The sequence below is a fragment of the Chaetodon trifascialis genome, chromosome 15 (genome assembly GCF_039877785.1).
Source record: "Chaetodon trifascialis isolate fChaTrf1 chromosome 15, fChaTrf1.hap1, whole genome shotgun sequence".
Taxonomy (NCBI): domain Eukaryota; kingdom Metazoa; phylum Chordata; class Actinopteri; order Chaetodontiformes; family Chaetodontidae; genus Chaetodon; species Chaetodon trifascialis.
In genome coordinates this window covers 362,146-379,063 of record NC_092070.1, presented here as the reverse complement: position 1 = coordinate 379,063, position 16,918 = coordinate 362,146, and the positions used below count along the sequence as shown (strand labels likewise).

The following is a 16,918-nucleotide window of genomic DNA, read 5'->3' as shown; positions in this document are numbered from 1 at the left end:
TATCTCATAACCTAGAGTAAATATGCACAGGATACAAAGGTCCAGGTACTTCAGAGTCATAACCATGGTGCCCACAATCCTGTGGGTTAGTTCCAGCCTTTATAACAGGTTTTTATCTTGTGTAAACTGGGCAGAGCAGACGTCATGAATAAGTGGTTTCAGGCTGATGAAACCTCCAGCAAGTTAAAGATTACTCTAGCGCTGCATATCACAGCTTACCCTGCTGTGTGTGTCAGAGTGACAGTGAGCGTCCTCAGTGTCTTGGTGTTTGAGTAGACAGCAATGTCAGGGCAGCATGTGTGTGTGTCAGACTTTGAGGAGGAAGCCAGGAAACTTCTTCCTAAAGCTGTGTATGACTACTACCGCTCAGGAGCTGATGAGCAAAACACTCTGGCTGACAATGTCGCTGCCTTTAACAGGTACAGCACTCACGCACAGACACACATACTGAGCCTTGAGCATCAGACTGCGAGATGCATAAGACCTCACAAGAGTATGACAAACAAAACAGATACTGATGGAATTGATTCAAAATGTGGTGTAACATCTGTATTTAAAACAAGTCTTTCATTTTGTTGTCATTCAGTTTTTACATGTATGAATATGCAGGTTTGTCTGTGGTTTTGTCACTATATATATATATATATATATATATATATATATATATATATATATATATATATATATATATAAACACTGTGAATCCCCAAAACCTTGTCCCAACAATCAGTGGTGGAAAGAAGAATCAATTCAATTAAATACCTGCAAATTCTGATAGCTTTCAGATGAAAAGGCGGTGGCTTCTACAACTATTGATCCTAAACACACCTCATAATCCACAATGGACTGGTTTTGTCATTGCCTGCACAGTCCATGGACCTCAAAAATCTGTGGATAGACTTCAAAAGAGCAATACATGCAAGACGACCCAAGACAACCCCTTACCAAACTAGAAGCATTTTGAAGGGAAGAATTGGTGACAAACTTGCTAACAAGAACTGAAAGACTCCTACCTGGCCATTACAAGCTGTGATACTTCGCAAAGGGGGTGTTACTAAATACTAACACAGCTTTTTTAGGCATTCTAGTTTTATTTTGGATGCTTACATTATTTTAGTTTGCACATGGAAATGAAAATATTCCACAAAATATTCCACAAAAAACAAAATCTACCAGGGTCAAAATTATTAGCCTTCCGGATCCTAATAGTCAATTGTGTATCCTTTTTGCTGAATAACTGCCTGCAGTCGTTTGATGTAGTTTTCAACATGTCTCTGACACTTTTTTTGAGGAATCCCAGTCCATTCTTCTTTGGCAAATCTCTCAAGCTCCTCCAGATTTGATGGCCTTCTGGCATGGACGTTCTTCTTTAGGTCACCCCAACATATTTTCAGTGGGATTTAGGTCAGGGCTTTGTGCAGACCACTCAGTTACATTCACTTTGGTCTTCTGGAGATAGTTCTTCACCAAGAGAGGCATATGTTGTCATCATTGTCATGTTGGAAGATGACGACCCACTCTCAATTTTACTGTTCACTGCTTCAGGTTTTCTTTTAAAATCGCCACATATCTTTCTTTGTTCATGATTCCTTCCACCTTGACAAGATGGAGAGCTCTAGGAATTGTCTTCTTAGAGCTACGATTCCTGATGTGGCCTGGTCATTTACCAGTGTCTTGGCAGTTGTTCTGGGGTCTTTAGACACATCTGTCATTAGTTTTCTTTCCAGGGTCTTTGAAATCTTTCACTTCCTACTTCTGCCAGGCTTGTTCTGTACTGTGTGGCTGTCTCTGAATTTCTGGATTATACTTCTCACTCCAGTTCTTGACACTTGGAAACAGTTGGATAGATTTGTATATCCTTCTCCTGCTTTGTGTGCATCAATAATTCTTTTTCCTCAAGTCCAACCTGATTTCTTAAGTTTTCTGCATGGTGCTTTCTCAACTGACATCTCAATGACCCACACTGAGGCTTTTATACCATGATTTATCTTAATTGTTGAGTGAAATCACCTGATTCACCTGATCACCTTTAAGCACATCACCTGTGAAGTTAAAGCACATCATTGCACAAAAGTGGTTTGTGCACTGACATAATAAATGGTCATTTCTTAAAGGGGGTAATAATAATGTCCCTGGTCATTTTAGTTTTTTCTTAAATAATTCTGTTTTGGTGTGCAAATATAAATAATTTGTGCCTTCTAAAGAAAACTAGTATATTCAGGAATGCTATGTTGGAAATTCCTGCTCTGTTAAAAAAGTAATTGGGGAAATCTTGAAGAAACTTCAAATTTCATAGGGGGGCTAATAATTTTGTCCTTAGCTGTATATAGTATATGATATTAAAGAAATGTATCATCTTGAATTGTACGCTGTTTTAGAATCAGGTCACTTTATCCTAGCTATTCACAGTATCAGAACGTTTGACCTGATTTGCCCAAACTTTTTCATGGTACAGTGTTTCAGAATGTTCAGCATTGCACAGTATCATCAACTGTGCATTAAATCTATAGTCCCTCTGTATCTCAGCCATTGTATACAGTATAAACAAAACAATGTGCTACTGAGCTAATGAGGTCACATTGAGGTAAAATGTTCAATCAAACTTTGAGTAACAGTTATCTCCTCTGCTTCTGTCTGTGGAACCTGGTGTAACTGGGTCAGCTACGGTATTAATGTTGGTGCACTGATTCACATAATAGCCTACTGTCTCGTGATAAGAGACACAATGGTCTCTCTATGGTGTGTGTGTGTGTGTGTGTGTGTGAGAGAGAGAGAGAGAGAGAGAGAGAGCTCAAGGTTTGAATTTATCAACAGTTCAGTAAAACAGAGATCTCAACCGCCAAAAATAGCATCAATGAACATCAATCAGAGCAGTCACTACCAATCAGAACAGAGGAACAAACTGATGGAGGTTTAATCAGCTAATCAACATCAGCTGTGTGTAACAGTAACTAACTGTGAAAAGTGCAAGAACTAAAACATGACTACCTTATTCAAAAACTGTACGTCACATTCTTCAAAGAAAGAAATCAGAGTCTAAATTTCAGAACATTTGTGTTTTTGCCTCAGAAGTTAGAGGTGAAATAATATGGCAGTCATTGAGAGAGCTGGGCACTAATAAAGCTTAGAGGGACAATAGTGTGAATACTGACTCAGACTGTATTCACACTAATAATAATAATAATAATAACAATAGTTAAGATTAGAAGAACAATAGTGGTACACTAACAAATAACAGAATAACAATAGTGTCAAGGATAAGTCAGCATTCACACTAAGGAGGAGTAATCTGATGTGGTGCGGATGTGTATATCTCCCAGCAAAGCTTTTATGAGCAATACAGTTTTTTGTCAACATGTTTTTTTAGAGTGGTAAATAAAATACGTTCAAGAGTGATAAGGATAAGAATGTTATAGAGGCTATTTCGTACTGATATGAATACAGATAGATCAGATATTTGGGAGAAATTTCAAACATTTGGCAAAATAGAAAATGTTGTGCATATAGTACTATTTATAGTAAGGCACTGAATGCCAATGCAGATTGATATACCTCAACACAATTTCAACCCACTAAAGAATGTCTGTGTTGATTTTGCATATTTTGAAAAGCAGAATGGTCTGAATTGACTAAAGATTGCAGTGAGGCAAACTCAGTGGATGTCCTAAAAGACTAGAGAATGTACATGTACTCTGAGTTTGGTTACAATCACTTCAGCCAAATTTGATTTTTGAGTATGTAAAATTTAACTGAGTGAAGCTGAAAAGCATAATCACTGGGGAAGAAGCTCAGTTAAAATAGGAATCTTTTGGTGGTTTGTCTATTCTATCTTTTTTATTTTTCCTTTTTCTGTTACATATACAGAGCAATGGTGGTGGTTCAGTTTAAGTGAGAAATTCAGAAAATTTGAATGATAATGAAATTGAAATTATGAAATTATTATTATTGAGAAATAATTGTTAACAATTGTAGAAAAACTTTAAATTCCATGCAATGTACGTGTGTGTGTGTGTGTGTGTGTGTGTGTGTGTGTGTGTGTGTGTGTGTGTGTGTGTGTGTGTGTGTGTGTGTGTGTGTGTGTGTGTGTGTGTGTGTGTGTAGGTGTGTTGCCATGTATTCCTCATGTTGTGTGGACATAAAACTGTTTACACATTTATATTGTGGGGACTTGCCTCCCTTATAAGGACAAAACGCAAGTCCCCATAATGTAAATCATTACATTTTAGGATGAAGACTGGGGTTAAGGTTAGGGAAAGGTTAGGTTTAGGAAAGTAGTGGTTATGGTTATAGTTAGGGTAAGCCTCAAGGAATTGAATAAGTCTATGTAATGTCCCCTAAAATGATGGAAACACAACTGTGTGTATGTGTGTGCACAGGTGGTATCTTGTTCCTCGTGTGTTGAGGGATGTGTCCACAGTGGATCTGTCTGTCTCAGTGCTGGGCCAGAAGCTCAGCATGCCTCTCTGCGTTTCAGCTACAGCAATGCAAAGGATGGCTCATCCTGAGGGAGAGTCAGCAACAGCAAGAGGTAAACAGACACATGCATACACAAACACCACCACACAATGTGTGAATTTGGGAATAACACAGGATGTAATTTGGGAATATAGAATAATACAATAACTGGAATGTATAGTGTAATATAGAAAGGAACTAATGCGTATAGAATAATACAGAATGGAGCTTGAGAATATTGAATAATTTCTAATCAAACTTGGAAATATAAAATAATAGAGAATGGAATTTGAGAGTATAGGATAAAATCGAACAGAGCTTGAGAATATAGAATATAGAATGGAGTGTCTGTTTAGAGAGCAATGTAGAACCAAGCATGAGAATATATAGAATGGAACTTGAGAGTATATATTAAAGGTCTGTACAATATATAATTTCTCATTTGTTTGGCACGTTGGACATTCATTGTTCAGGGTCATTGCACAGGATCTTTTCTGACACAATCTGACTGATGTTATCTTTTCATTAGAGTAATAGAAATACATTGTTCTTTTGGCTGGTTATTTTGTTTTGTTCTGTACAGTCTACCAGAGGCAGAGGCTTGAACAGGGTGTGATGGGTCTGCACTCTAATCTCCCAGTATACAGAATGGACTGGGTGACTGCAGTGTAGAACTGGATCAGTGGCTCTGGAGACAGGTCGAACTTCCTGAGCTGGTACTATCAATACACCTCTGCTGGGCCTTTTTCTTGAGGATGTTGATGTTGGATGCCACACTTGAGGTTCTGAGAGATTGTGCATCCCAGTAACCTGATGTTTTCCTCAGCAAACAGTGTTGCTGAGTATGATGATGTGTGGCACTCCCAAATGCTCAACTCAACAGTTTTGAGCATCTCCAGCTCCAGGTTGTTATGCCAGCACCTAAGGGCTTGCTTTTCAACCTCCTGCTTGTATACTATTCACTGTATTGGATGAGGCCGATGACTGTTGTGTCCTCTCCTGAGATGCAGTCATTGTCCACAAATAGCACCCTTACTTGTATCTCTGGAGAGTCAAAGTGTTGCAGAACTAGCGCAGACCTGAGGTGAGATGCAAAGACTGATCACAATAAAGCAGGAAAACTCCTGCTGTGAATAAAATGGTTTAGAGTCAGTGAAAATTGGCTTTAAATGAGGAGTGCAAGTTTTCTTTAACACTGTGACATTTGGTTCATATAGAAGCAGACTCAACCTCCTCACATTTTCCTGTTATGCGGTCTGCTCGGAGGAGTTGGAAGCCCTGGACATGTAGTGCTCTATCTGTGTGGTATGCGCTCACCAAGCCACGCTTCAGAGAAATACAGGGCCATCCATTTGCTCTTTTGAGAAACAAAACCCAAGTTTTATTTCTCTATTTCTTTTTGGGTCGAGATGTTGTAGAATGTAACAATTTGTATCTAATTTTCAGGCATTTGTGTGTGTTAAATTACTTTTTAACAGTGTTTACTGCTTCTTCTTCTTAACTTCTTCTTCTTCTAAACCACTCTAGAGAAGACCCTTAACACCAGTAATATTGTGTGTATCCAGCATGCCAATCAGTTGGAACAGGGATGATGCTGAGCTCCTGGGCCACCTCCACTATAGAGGAAGTAATGTCAGCAATGACAGCCTCAGGGAGCAATGAGGGTGTCCTGTGGCTGCAGCTTTATATCTATAAAGACAGAGAGCTCACACTATCATTGGTCCGCCGGGCAGAGGATGTGGGCTATAAGGCTATCTTTGTTACTGTGGATACACCATACCTGGGGAGGAGACGGGACGACATGCGCAACCGCTTTAAACTGCCCCCACATCTAAGGTAGGAACACATGGCAAGAGTAGAGGAAAATCTAATCACTTCCCAAATTCCACCATGGAGACTATAGAGCATATGTTGGCATCCCACCCCAACTCTTCACTCTATGTGTTTGTGTGTGTATGTGCGCATGCATGTTTGTGTGTTTAAATGTCCCCAGCATGTCTAACTTCTCAACAGCCTCCCTGGCTTTCTCTGAGGGAGACTATGGCAATGACAGTGGCTTGGCTGTTTATGTTGCAAAAGCAATAGACCCCACTCTTTGTTGGGATGACATCACCTGGCTGAAAAAACATACACATCTACCAGTGATTGTGAAAGGAATAATGAATGGTACACGCACACACACACACACACACACACACACACACACACACATTCACACACACACACACACACACACAAAGACATTTACATTTGGTTTAAAAAAAAAAATGGTAGCAAGTTTGCTAATGCTTACCAAAAGCACGAAAAGAGGCCCACTTGGGCCTTACTTGTTGCCCACGTTGTCCCAATTTTAAACCCAAGTAAGTTGGCATGAATGGGACCAAAATGGTTATTAAGGTACAGTAATCACTCACATAAGCTCCATTGAGAGGTACCAGCAGAAAGTGTTTTCCACATTAAAATGAAATTATCAATGAAAAAAATTACAGTCAAAATTGCAATCAATCAACAATCTGTTGGAAATGCCTGCTTTGTGCACTTCTTCAGCAATGTTTTTGTTTGTGTGTGTGTGTGTGTGTGTGTGTGTGTGTGTGTGTGTGTGTGTGTGTGTGTGTGTGTGTGTGTGTGTGTGTGTGTGTGTGTGTGTGTGTGTGTGTGTTCAGGTGATGATGCTTTCCAGGCTGTGAGCTATGGTGTTGATGGCATCATGGTGTCCAATCATGGAGCCCGACAACTGGATGGAGTTCCTGCCACGGTCTGTGTTTGTATAGTTCTTTTATGAAATATCAGGTATCATACAGTGTCACCCATCTCTGATATAATGCAGTAGTTTTCACTGAACAGCTATAGTTCAGGAAATCAAATGTTATCTTCTTATAATACTGTACTATAAGATTATCTGAATGATTACTGCCATAATGCCATATTGCCAACAACAGACTTAAATGTGCCATCTAAACTAGTCCTAGTGTGTTTTTTATATCTGTACTATGGTCTGTCTTGAAAGGAAATGTTTAGTTTTACTCTGTACCTGTCCTTTTATCAACAAATCCCTTGAGAATATTAAGATTTAAGATTTAGATATATTTGTCCTTCTGCAAGGAAAAATGTTTCCACCTTCCTTACAACCTCATCTTAAACAAATACATACATCAAACTGGACAGAAAACATCAAATTTGACAAATACATGAATCCCACACAACATCAGAGTAAAGATAATAACATACATGAATTTCCCACAATACACCCACTACCACCGCATTCTCAAACTTTACATACAAAAACACACAAATTCATTGAATTTCACTCAGCAGAAGGTGAGGGGCAATGGAAAGTGCTTTAAGCTTGTGGATGGCAGAGGGTCTTTGTTGGCAGTGTTTATGGATATCAATTGTGTGTACTTCAATTAATTGTCCAGGTTCGATGTTGAGACATCTGTGGCTCTCCACCATAGAACTCAATCCATTGGTTCCTACTGTCCCACCACATGTAGTACTGGTAAAATATTTTGCTGTTAGGTGTAACGAAAATATCAAAGCACAAAATTCACTTTTATTAGAGTTACATTAACACATGATTACATTATCAACTGGTCTTGGTCGCATTTTCCTGTGTTGATTTTCTTTTTTCCAAAGAGAATTCCAGTATTTTTTCCAAAGAGAAATTTAGTAATTTTGTCCACTTGACCCTCCCACAAAAATCAATGAAAAATTAATGGCCTACCATCTAACTCTCTTCCCAGCTACTAACAAGGCACAACAAGTACTGAATACAGTATGTGCTCCCTCACATTGTTGCTCACACAACCGCATGGTTGGGAGACAGCCCGCTCCAGTGTCTCTCTCTCTCCTGGAGTCACCAGTCGTGCACTGAGCTTGACATTGGTTTCACTTCACTTCACTTCGGTCAACATAAAGATACTAAACCAAAATACTTTGACAACAAAATAAAAAATAGAAAATGGAAACAACAAGAATATAGAGTAGTGCTGTCTTATTCCCTAACAATATCAGGGCACATAAACAAAAAGCTGATTATTATCAGCCTTCCATGTGGATGATGGTTTAACCAGTGTTCCACGGGTCAAAGAGGCTGAGAAACAGATTGTTGAAGCACAGGAGCTGTACAAAAATGCTGGTCGATGTTCACACAAGTTCAACTCAAGCAAAAAGTGGATGCTCTCTCCTCAGAAATGGCACTAACCACTGAACCTCTGAACCTGTAACCAAGACATGAGACAAGAAGGGCAGATACTTGACATTCAGTGGTCAATAGAAAAAGACACCTTCCTTCCTTCTATATGGAAAGTGTCCTGAGACAACTTCTGTTGTGATTTGGTGCTATACAAATAAAATTGAATTGAAATTGAATTTAAACGTTGATGCGAAGGACAAGCCCTCAACTTGGTATCCACAAAGCTCGTTTTGTGGCCCCCTTCACCCAGAGTGGAAAGTGCATCCTGCAAGGATCTGTGTTCCTAACTGAGGTAAAAGAATGACAAGGATGAATCCCACTTCAGTCTCATGGTGGCCACGACAAGCATCCCAACAAGCATCCCAAGATTGGAATTTTCAGCCACTTTGACTACAACCAGGATGAAAACTGTACTCAAGATGAAAATTGATGGGGGATTCTTCTGGATTGACTGTCGCAAAGGATTTGAGTGTTTGTTAAAAACTGCTTTCAAGTGATAAGAGAGAAGATGGATCCCAGGCAGTACCACTATAATGATGTAGCACAAAATTTGGCCAGCCATGTCTCCTTACATCTTTATGCAGCATGCATCTCTTCAGCTAGCAGGTCATCAGGGTCCAAGTATTTATGGGAATAATTCAATATTCCTTTATTAGTCCCACGAGGGGAAATTCCAATATAAGAGTAAGAATAAGAGGTGCACCCAACACCTAATACCTGTGTTTGGTATTCAGTATGGAGAAAGGAAATCCCTGATTATAAGCCAGTGTTCACCTTTGATTCTGTGAAAGTCTTTATTAAGGCCAGCTGCACAATCCACACTAATCAGGTCCTGGCCAGCTCTAACCATGGGTATCTTGCCAAAGAGAAACTGATATTCTATCCAAGTTAGATGAATTGCTCTTTTACCTGATAAAAAACCCTATCTGATTTGTGCTGCAGCATAGTATGTATATAATGTCCGTAGAGGGTAATTAACCAGTTGAGGATGTTCTGTTAGTTGGATCTGAAACAGATTACAATTATTTCTCCAGCCCAGACCCTGCACGATATGATATAATAAGACACATGCATTGATTTGGTTTTTTGCATACAAAGACAGTAGAGTATTATGAGGGCTCCTCTTTGTAGCTCCTGGCGGCACAAAAGAAAACAGCATGTTGGATTTCTTGAGGCTGAAGCAGGGTTGAAGGATACTGTGTGCTTACTGTGGCAACCGCTAAGGGGACCAGCAACCAAAATGTGGTGAAAAGGTTGGACGCCTTTAAGACAATACTAGCCAGACAATACTTTTGGAGGCCATATATTATTTGAAGAAGTTGAAAAGACATATTTTTTCAATTGGAAATCTGTCAAACTGTCTGGATTAATAATTTAGAGTTGTCCCTGCCATTAGAATACACACTACACTAAATGCGACACTATGGGAGAGTGAGCCCATTGATACCAAATCCTCTGTGCAATTGTATAGTATAATAATAATCACACAGGGGGACTTAATAAAGTAATCATCAATGTGTATGGTTAATTTAAAAGGATACCACAGAATTTAAAGAGATATGTCTTTACTATTGTATTGTATGCCCAATATAGAAGGTACCTGGCATTACAGGAAAAATTGTAGGGCTTCACTTTATATTTATACCTACTGAAAAGTGATGTTAACACAACTGCTCTAACAGCACTATAAATAGCAGGGTTATGGCTAGGGCCATGAACATGATCTAGTGGCTGTCAAAACACTGCAAGCTTCCCTGTTTTTCTGTTTCTGACTGTTTCCAGCATAGAAACTGAGAGCACAACGTTACCTTAGATTACCAGCACTGTGACCACTTTTGCTATCCATGCTACACTGAGTTGTGGTCAATCAGTGTTCCCATGTCCCCGCACCCTTGTATGGTGCTACACTACAAGGCCACATCTCACAAAGGTGCTTCCAAACTGCTCCTCTGTTGCATTTTTTCCCATTGCTGGAAATGAGGTACAAAATTTGAGGGTGGACTTACTCTTGAACAAAACAAAATCCCAACTCCACAAAAAATCTGTTTTATTTACAGTGTCTCATTTTGTTTCTTGTTAATGTGTTGTAATGGTAAAAGTTTTTTCTGTTAGCTCTAGGGGACTTATTACCACTAAGCCATGTGGCCATACCAGCTATTAACAAGTCACAACATAAACTAAATGCCTTGATTGCCAATAACATGAAACAACCTTTCTGCTGCCACTCCACTGCAATAATTTTTCATGGGATTTGTTGACAATAAGATAATATAATATCACAAGACAACTTTTAAACGTACTTGAGATAATATAAATATAAAGAAAAGTATGTTTGTTTGTGTATATAGCTGGATGTCTTGGAGGAGGTAGTGAAAGCAACACAGGGTCGCTGTGATGTCTACATGGATGGAGGAGTGAGGCGTGGCACAGATGTCTTGAAAGCCTTAGCTCTGGGAGCAAAGGCTGTCTTCATTGGTCGACCAGTGCTATGGGGCCTCGCCTGTCAGGTGAGTCACCACACTCATCTACAGTCTCATTAGTCTTAAACAGGAGGAGTACTGAGAGTCCCAACTGCAATCATACTGATGTCATATTAGTATGAAATGTTAGGGTTGGGGTAGCACGGTGGCACAAGTGGTAACACTGTCGCCTCACAGCTAGAAGGTCCCCGGTTCGAATCTCGCTGTGGGCGCTGGTGGCGTGTCCTCCACCATGTCTTCAGTGCCTGCTGCTCAAGGAAAAAGGGGGCCTTTCTGTGTGGAGTTTGCATGTTCTCCCCGTGTTCACCCGGGGTTTCCTCCTTAAATAACCCCCACTAAAAAAAACATGCCTGACCGGCGTGGGCACCGGCATCGGCTGGCAGCTGGCAGCTGGCGCTCCTGGTCTGCCGCGGAGAAACGACGGACCGAGGATGGGTCAAACGCGGAAAAAATCATTTCACATGTGTACAGTCTCCTCCTCCCTGTAACATGTGTGTGCTGTGATTAAAGTGCCCATCAGTAGCCCAAAATATTTGAATTGTTTCCTAGACTTTTGTAAGCAGGAGTGAAACTGAATGCTATTTTTTGTGTGACAAATTTTGGTCATTTGCATGTAATAAAACATTTCACAATGTTGGCTCAAAAAAGAAAGATTGTTATTATTAAAAACCTCAGACTATCCTACTCTATAACTGAAAAAAACAACAAAAAAAACTGCACTCTCTAGCACTCTACTGTGACACATAACTAAACAAACATGTTATATGTCTGTGTCCAGGGTGAAAAGGGGGTTACTGAGCTTCTGCAACTTCTAAAAGAGGAGCTGCGACTGGCTATGGCCTTGTCAGGTATTACTTGCACACACAGACACAGACACAGACACAGACACACACACACACACACACACACACACACACACACACACACACACACAGCATTTACACTGTGGAAACTTTTTTCACACACTAGTGTGTGTGTGTGTGTGTGTGTGTGTGTGTGTGTGTGCGTGCGTGCGTGCGTGCGTGCGTGTGTGTGTGTGTGTGTAGGTTGTTGTTCTGTATCTGAGGTGAGCAGGTCCCTGGTCAGGAGAGTGGAGTTCGCCTTCAGGATGTGAGTGAAGAACCTGTTGCAGGAATCACAAGACAATACATTCAGTCAAATTAGTTTGCAATTTTTGGTTTTATGATGTAATGAAGTATAGTATATATAGTAAATCATCAACCCTAATGTAACACTGAAGTGTAATACTGGCCAATGTCTTGAATTAAGTGAATGAAGTGGCACTAATTAAAGGGACAATCCAGCAATTTCACACATCTGATCAGTATATTTGTCTTGATTATTCAGCATGTAAAAACTGCTGTTAATATCTTCTGTGGCTCTGGAAGAAAGAGAAAATGACTAAAGAGACATTACTGTGACTGCAACCTGGGGATGTCAAATTTAAAAAACATTCACAGTACCAGTGAGGGAAGGTGTAATGGTAAATCCATTGATTTGCATTATGGGAAATGTCAGATCTGCGGTGTTTTTCCTGAATTCATTTGTGTTGAATCAAATGGTCAAAAACGTATTATTAATTACTAATACATACACAAGTTAAAGAAAAGGGGGGTTCAATGGGGACCGGCAGCTTATTTTTCAGGTCTGGTACCCTAAGATAAAATATAAGATAGTGTTCTTAGAAAAATAGCATCCATCCATCCATCCATCCATTGTCTATACCCGACTATCCCTTTTCGGGGTTGCGGGGGGGCTGAAGCCTATCCCAACTGTCAACGGGTGAGAGGCGGGGTACACCCTGAACCGGTCACAGGGCAATATATATAGACATACAACCATTCACGCTCACACTCACACCTAAGGACAATTTTAGAGTCACCAATTAACCTAATGAGCATGTTTTTTGGTCTGTGGGAGGAAGCCAGAGTGCCCGGAGAGAACCCACGCAAGCACGGGAGGAACACGCAAACAGAATGGCCCTGTCTGACCCGGGGATGGAACCGTCGACCTTCTTGCTGTGAGGCACGCACACTACCTGCTGTGCCACTGTGCTGCTAGAAAAATAGCAATTCCTAAAATATAACTAAGTATATAAACAAATATTGACAGCAGATCTTACAGAGAGAGAGCAAGGCTATAAACTATGTACCAGCAAAAATATGTGCTCATCCCCTCCCTGTAGACAGCGTTGATGTTAGTTTCCCAGTTCAGTCTGTTTGTCGAGGGGCACTCCGAGGTATTTGTAATCCTCGACCACAGTGACATTCTCCCCCAGAATACACAGTGATTGTGTCCTGTTCCTTCTGAAATCAATCATGATCCTTGTTCTTGGCAACCTTAAGCAGCAGGTGATTTCTACCAGACCATTCCACAAAATCGTCCACCACTGCTCTATTATTTACCAAGGGGTTGGGTTGCTTTACTCATTACAAGTGTTCTGAAAGCAGTCCAGCTTACTGCAGCTTTTACTGCATGTCCCTGTTCAATGTCGCCACCACCACCGTCATTGGCCACGGGAGCTGATGAAGGCCCTGCCGTGGCAAACATATCAGAAATTTTTTGAACATTTGGCAGACGAGGCAGACGACACCCTACCCTGCCTTAATGGGGGATCGTTTGCCTCACAATAGAGTGATACCACCCTTGGTTTTGGGGGTTGGCCTCACTTAGAGGATAAATACTTGAATCTAACACCATTTCATTAGATTAGAGCTGTCCTATCTAGTCTGATGCGCATGAACTGATGAAGCCTGCTCGGATGAGAGGCGAAACGTCTTCCAAGACAAACTGACAAGTCCATTTCATTCAAGCTTCAGGGCATTCAATCGTTGAATGCCCTGAAGCTTGAATGAATGAGAACATTCACAGGCAACTTGTGTGTGAGGAGATCCACTTGTTTAACTAGCTCTTCAGTTTTGCCTTTCTCCAAGTTAACCACGTCCTCAACCTTGCTGATTCGTTTTTCTGCCTCGTCCATGTGGCCTGAAAAGTCTCTCACATCTCTCTTAAAGGTGACATATGAAGCTTTTTCAATTCATTACATAGGTCTATGATTTCCATAAAACATGTTTCTGAAGCGGGGCTGCACGGTGGCGCAGCAGGTAGTGCGCGTGCCTCACAGCAAGAAGGTTGCCGGTTCGATCCCCGGGTCAGGCGGGGCCTTTCTGTGTGAAGTTTGCATGTTCTTCCCGTGCATGCGTGGGTTGTCTCCGGGCACTCCGGCTTCCTCCCACAGACCAAAAACATGCTCATTAGGTTAATTGATGACTCTAAATTGTCCGTAGGTGTGAGTGTGAATGGTTGTTTGTCCTTACATGTGGCGACCGGTTCAGGGTGTACCCCGCCTCTCGCCCGTTGTAGCTGGGATAGGCTCCAGCCCCCCGCAACCCCGAAAGGGATAGGCGGTATAGATAATGGATGGATGTTTCTGAAGCTGTTTGCTGGAAATAGCTTTCAGGAAAAGATTCTCGCCCCCCTCTATTTCCCTCTGTTTCAGTCCCTTTCATGATGTGCTATTTCTGGTGTCTGTAGCTAACCCATGTTACCGTGGTAACGGGGAGAGTGTAGACTCGTGTGAAAGTAGCGGACATGTGTGGACCGTGTTCTTCAGTAGTTCAACCGTACATGTTCGAACCTGATTCGGATCCTGAAGGAGGGGAGGCCCCTACAAAATCTCAGAGAATTCAGCAGGATGCTTCTGAAAGGTTAGTCTAAAAACGTCTCTATTTTTTTCTCTTCAGTACGAGCACTGCCTGTACAGAAGGCAGCGTGAGAGACCCGCAGTGCAGATGGTCAATGCCAGTCCTAACTTGTAGCATACAAGAATGACAGGGAGTAACTCAGCTAAAAGCGTGTACCAAGCAGCGGTACCCAAATGAAACATAATTCATACCCCAAGAAATTATATGGGCATGTGACAAAAACACAGAAATAGCGTATGTCCACTTCAGCACGTCTGCTGATTTCACCACGTCATGCAAACCACACAAGCCTGGTATCATAAGAAAGCAGAGAGTCCGAAGGTCCTGGTTCTTTACATAAAGGGGAGGGGGTTTCTAGGGATATGTGGTAAGTGAAAAAACAAGTGAAAAAACAAGCAGTACAAATATAAAATTGAAGTAGTTTTAAGGTGCATTTAAGAAGAATGACCTGAGGTGTCAACAGATGCAAAAGATACTCATTTAGAGTTCAGCAGTCTGATGGCGTGAGGGAAAAAGCTGTTGCAGAACCTGGTGGTCCTGTACCAAATGCTGCAGAACGTCATTCGACCATGGTGGGGGTGTGAGGAGTTGCATGGGACATGCAGCGTTTAGGTTGAACGTGTTTTTCACAGTAACCGAGAAAGAAGTCAAATTAAACCATGTTGCCCTTCAAAAACATTCAGAGTTTACTGTTTCTAAAGTGAATTATCATTCTAAGACAGCTTGACACATAGTAACAGCTGAATCTTAAATGGTGACACTCATTTGATTTTACTGTCAAAACACTATATATGAGCGACAGGAGCACAAAATGAACATGTCACAGTAGCTGACGAAGTCAAATTAAACCATGCTGTCCAGCAACCATTAACATTTCAATTTTTCTAAAGTGGAATTGTCATTCTAAGACAGTTTAGCACATAAAAACAGATGAATCTGAAATGGTTATCATTTGTTTTTACTCTTCAAATCACACTATATGAGCGAGACAAGCATAATGACCACATGTTGTTTTTGTCACAGTAACTGCAAACCATGCTGTCCTTCAAAAACATTCACACTTGAATATTTCTCAAGTGCATTTTTCATTCTATGACAGTCTGGAACATATCAACAGCTGAATCATGTCATGCCATGCTGTCCTTCAAAAACATTCGCATTTGAGTGTTTTTCACCTGCATATTTAGTTCTGAGACAGTTTGGCATATAAAAACAGCCACACTTTAAATAGTGACTAGTGATATTAATGCTTCCTCTGGTTAGCTATTTCTAGCTATTTGCTGTGTATGTGCAGTAACTGCAATGTAAGTCAAATAAAGCCATGAACATGTCTGAGATGGAAATTTCATTTGAAAAAAAGTTTTTTTTGTTGACATGTTCTTGTGTGCTTGTGTATGTGTGCTACCACTGTAGAATGTGTATATTGTAGATATCTCATGAAGCTCATCTGTTCCATCCAATTTCACAATCACAGGTATGATCAAGTAAGCTGAGCAGTAGATCACACTCTTCTCAGATGAAAGGGATCCTGGATCGCTGTGTTTCGCTCCATGTCGTTCCACAATATGAGGAGACTAATAAAAAATATATAATAATAACATTATTATTATTATTAAAAAATAATAATCAAAAGAATATCTTATAGCCAGATCTTAGAGATTGCTTTTCAGGGCACTGTTTTCAGGGTACCAGTAATGAAATAAATGAATAGATCAGTACATACACACATGCACAAATATATCGCAGTTGACATGCTCACAATCTACGGCCCCTTTCTTCTCTGAAATTGTAAAACTGTAAACAATATACTCCACTACGAGACCTCTCCAGATCACTGTCTCTCTGACTTTTCTCAGCCAAGGTCTAAGGTAATGTGCTCTTCTCGAAGGTACTTAGTGTTTTCAATAACAGGCAAAGAGGGTGTTAATGCTCCTTCTGGTGATCTCGTATTGTAACTACACTTGTTAAAATTTACTGGCTGGTTATTCTATGTGGGCCACACTGATAGCCTTCAAGAATATCCATAGTTGAGTGTCTCTGAGCTGGAAGTTTGTCAGAGTAAGTAAGTAAGTCAAAAAAGTCTG

General features: G+C 40.6%; 1 protein-coding gene across 1 annotated transcript; it reads left to right on the top strand.

Annotated features, from left to right (window-relative positions):
- The first annotated feature begins 282 nt into the window (after window positions 1-282).
- Window positions 283-12,244, top strand: hao1 (hydroxyacid oxidase (glycolate oxidase) 1). The gene is made up of 8 exons (XM_070981695.1): window positions 283-419; window positions 4,377-4,528; window positions 6,021-6,291; window positions 6,449-6,621; window positions 7,119-7,210; window positions 10,999-11,157; window positions 11,909-11,978; window positions 12,177-12,244. The coding sequence occupies exons 1-8, from the start codon at window positions 283-285 to the stop codon at window positions 12,242-12,244; spliced, it is 1,122 nt and encodes a 373-aa protein (XP_070837796.1).
- The last annotated feature ends 4,674 nt before the right edge of the window (window positions 12,245-16,918 follow it).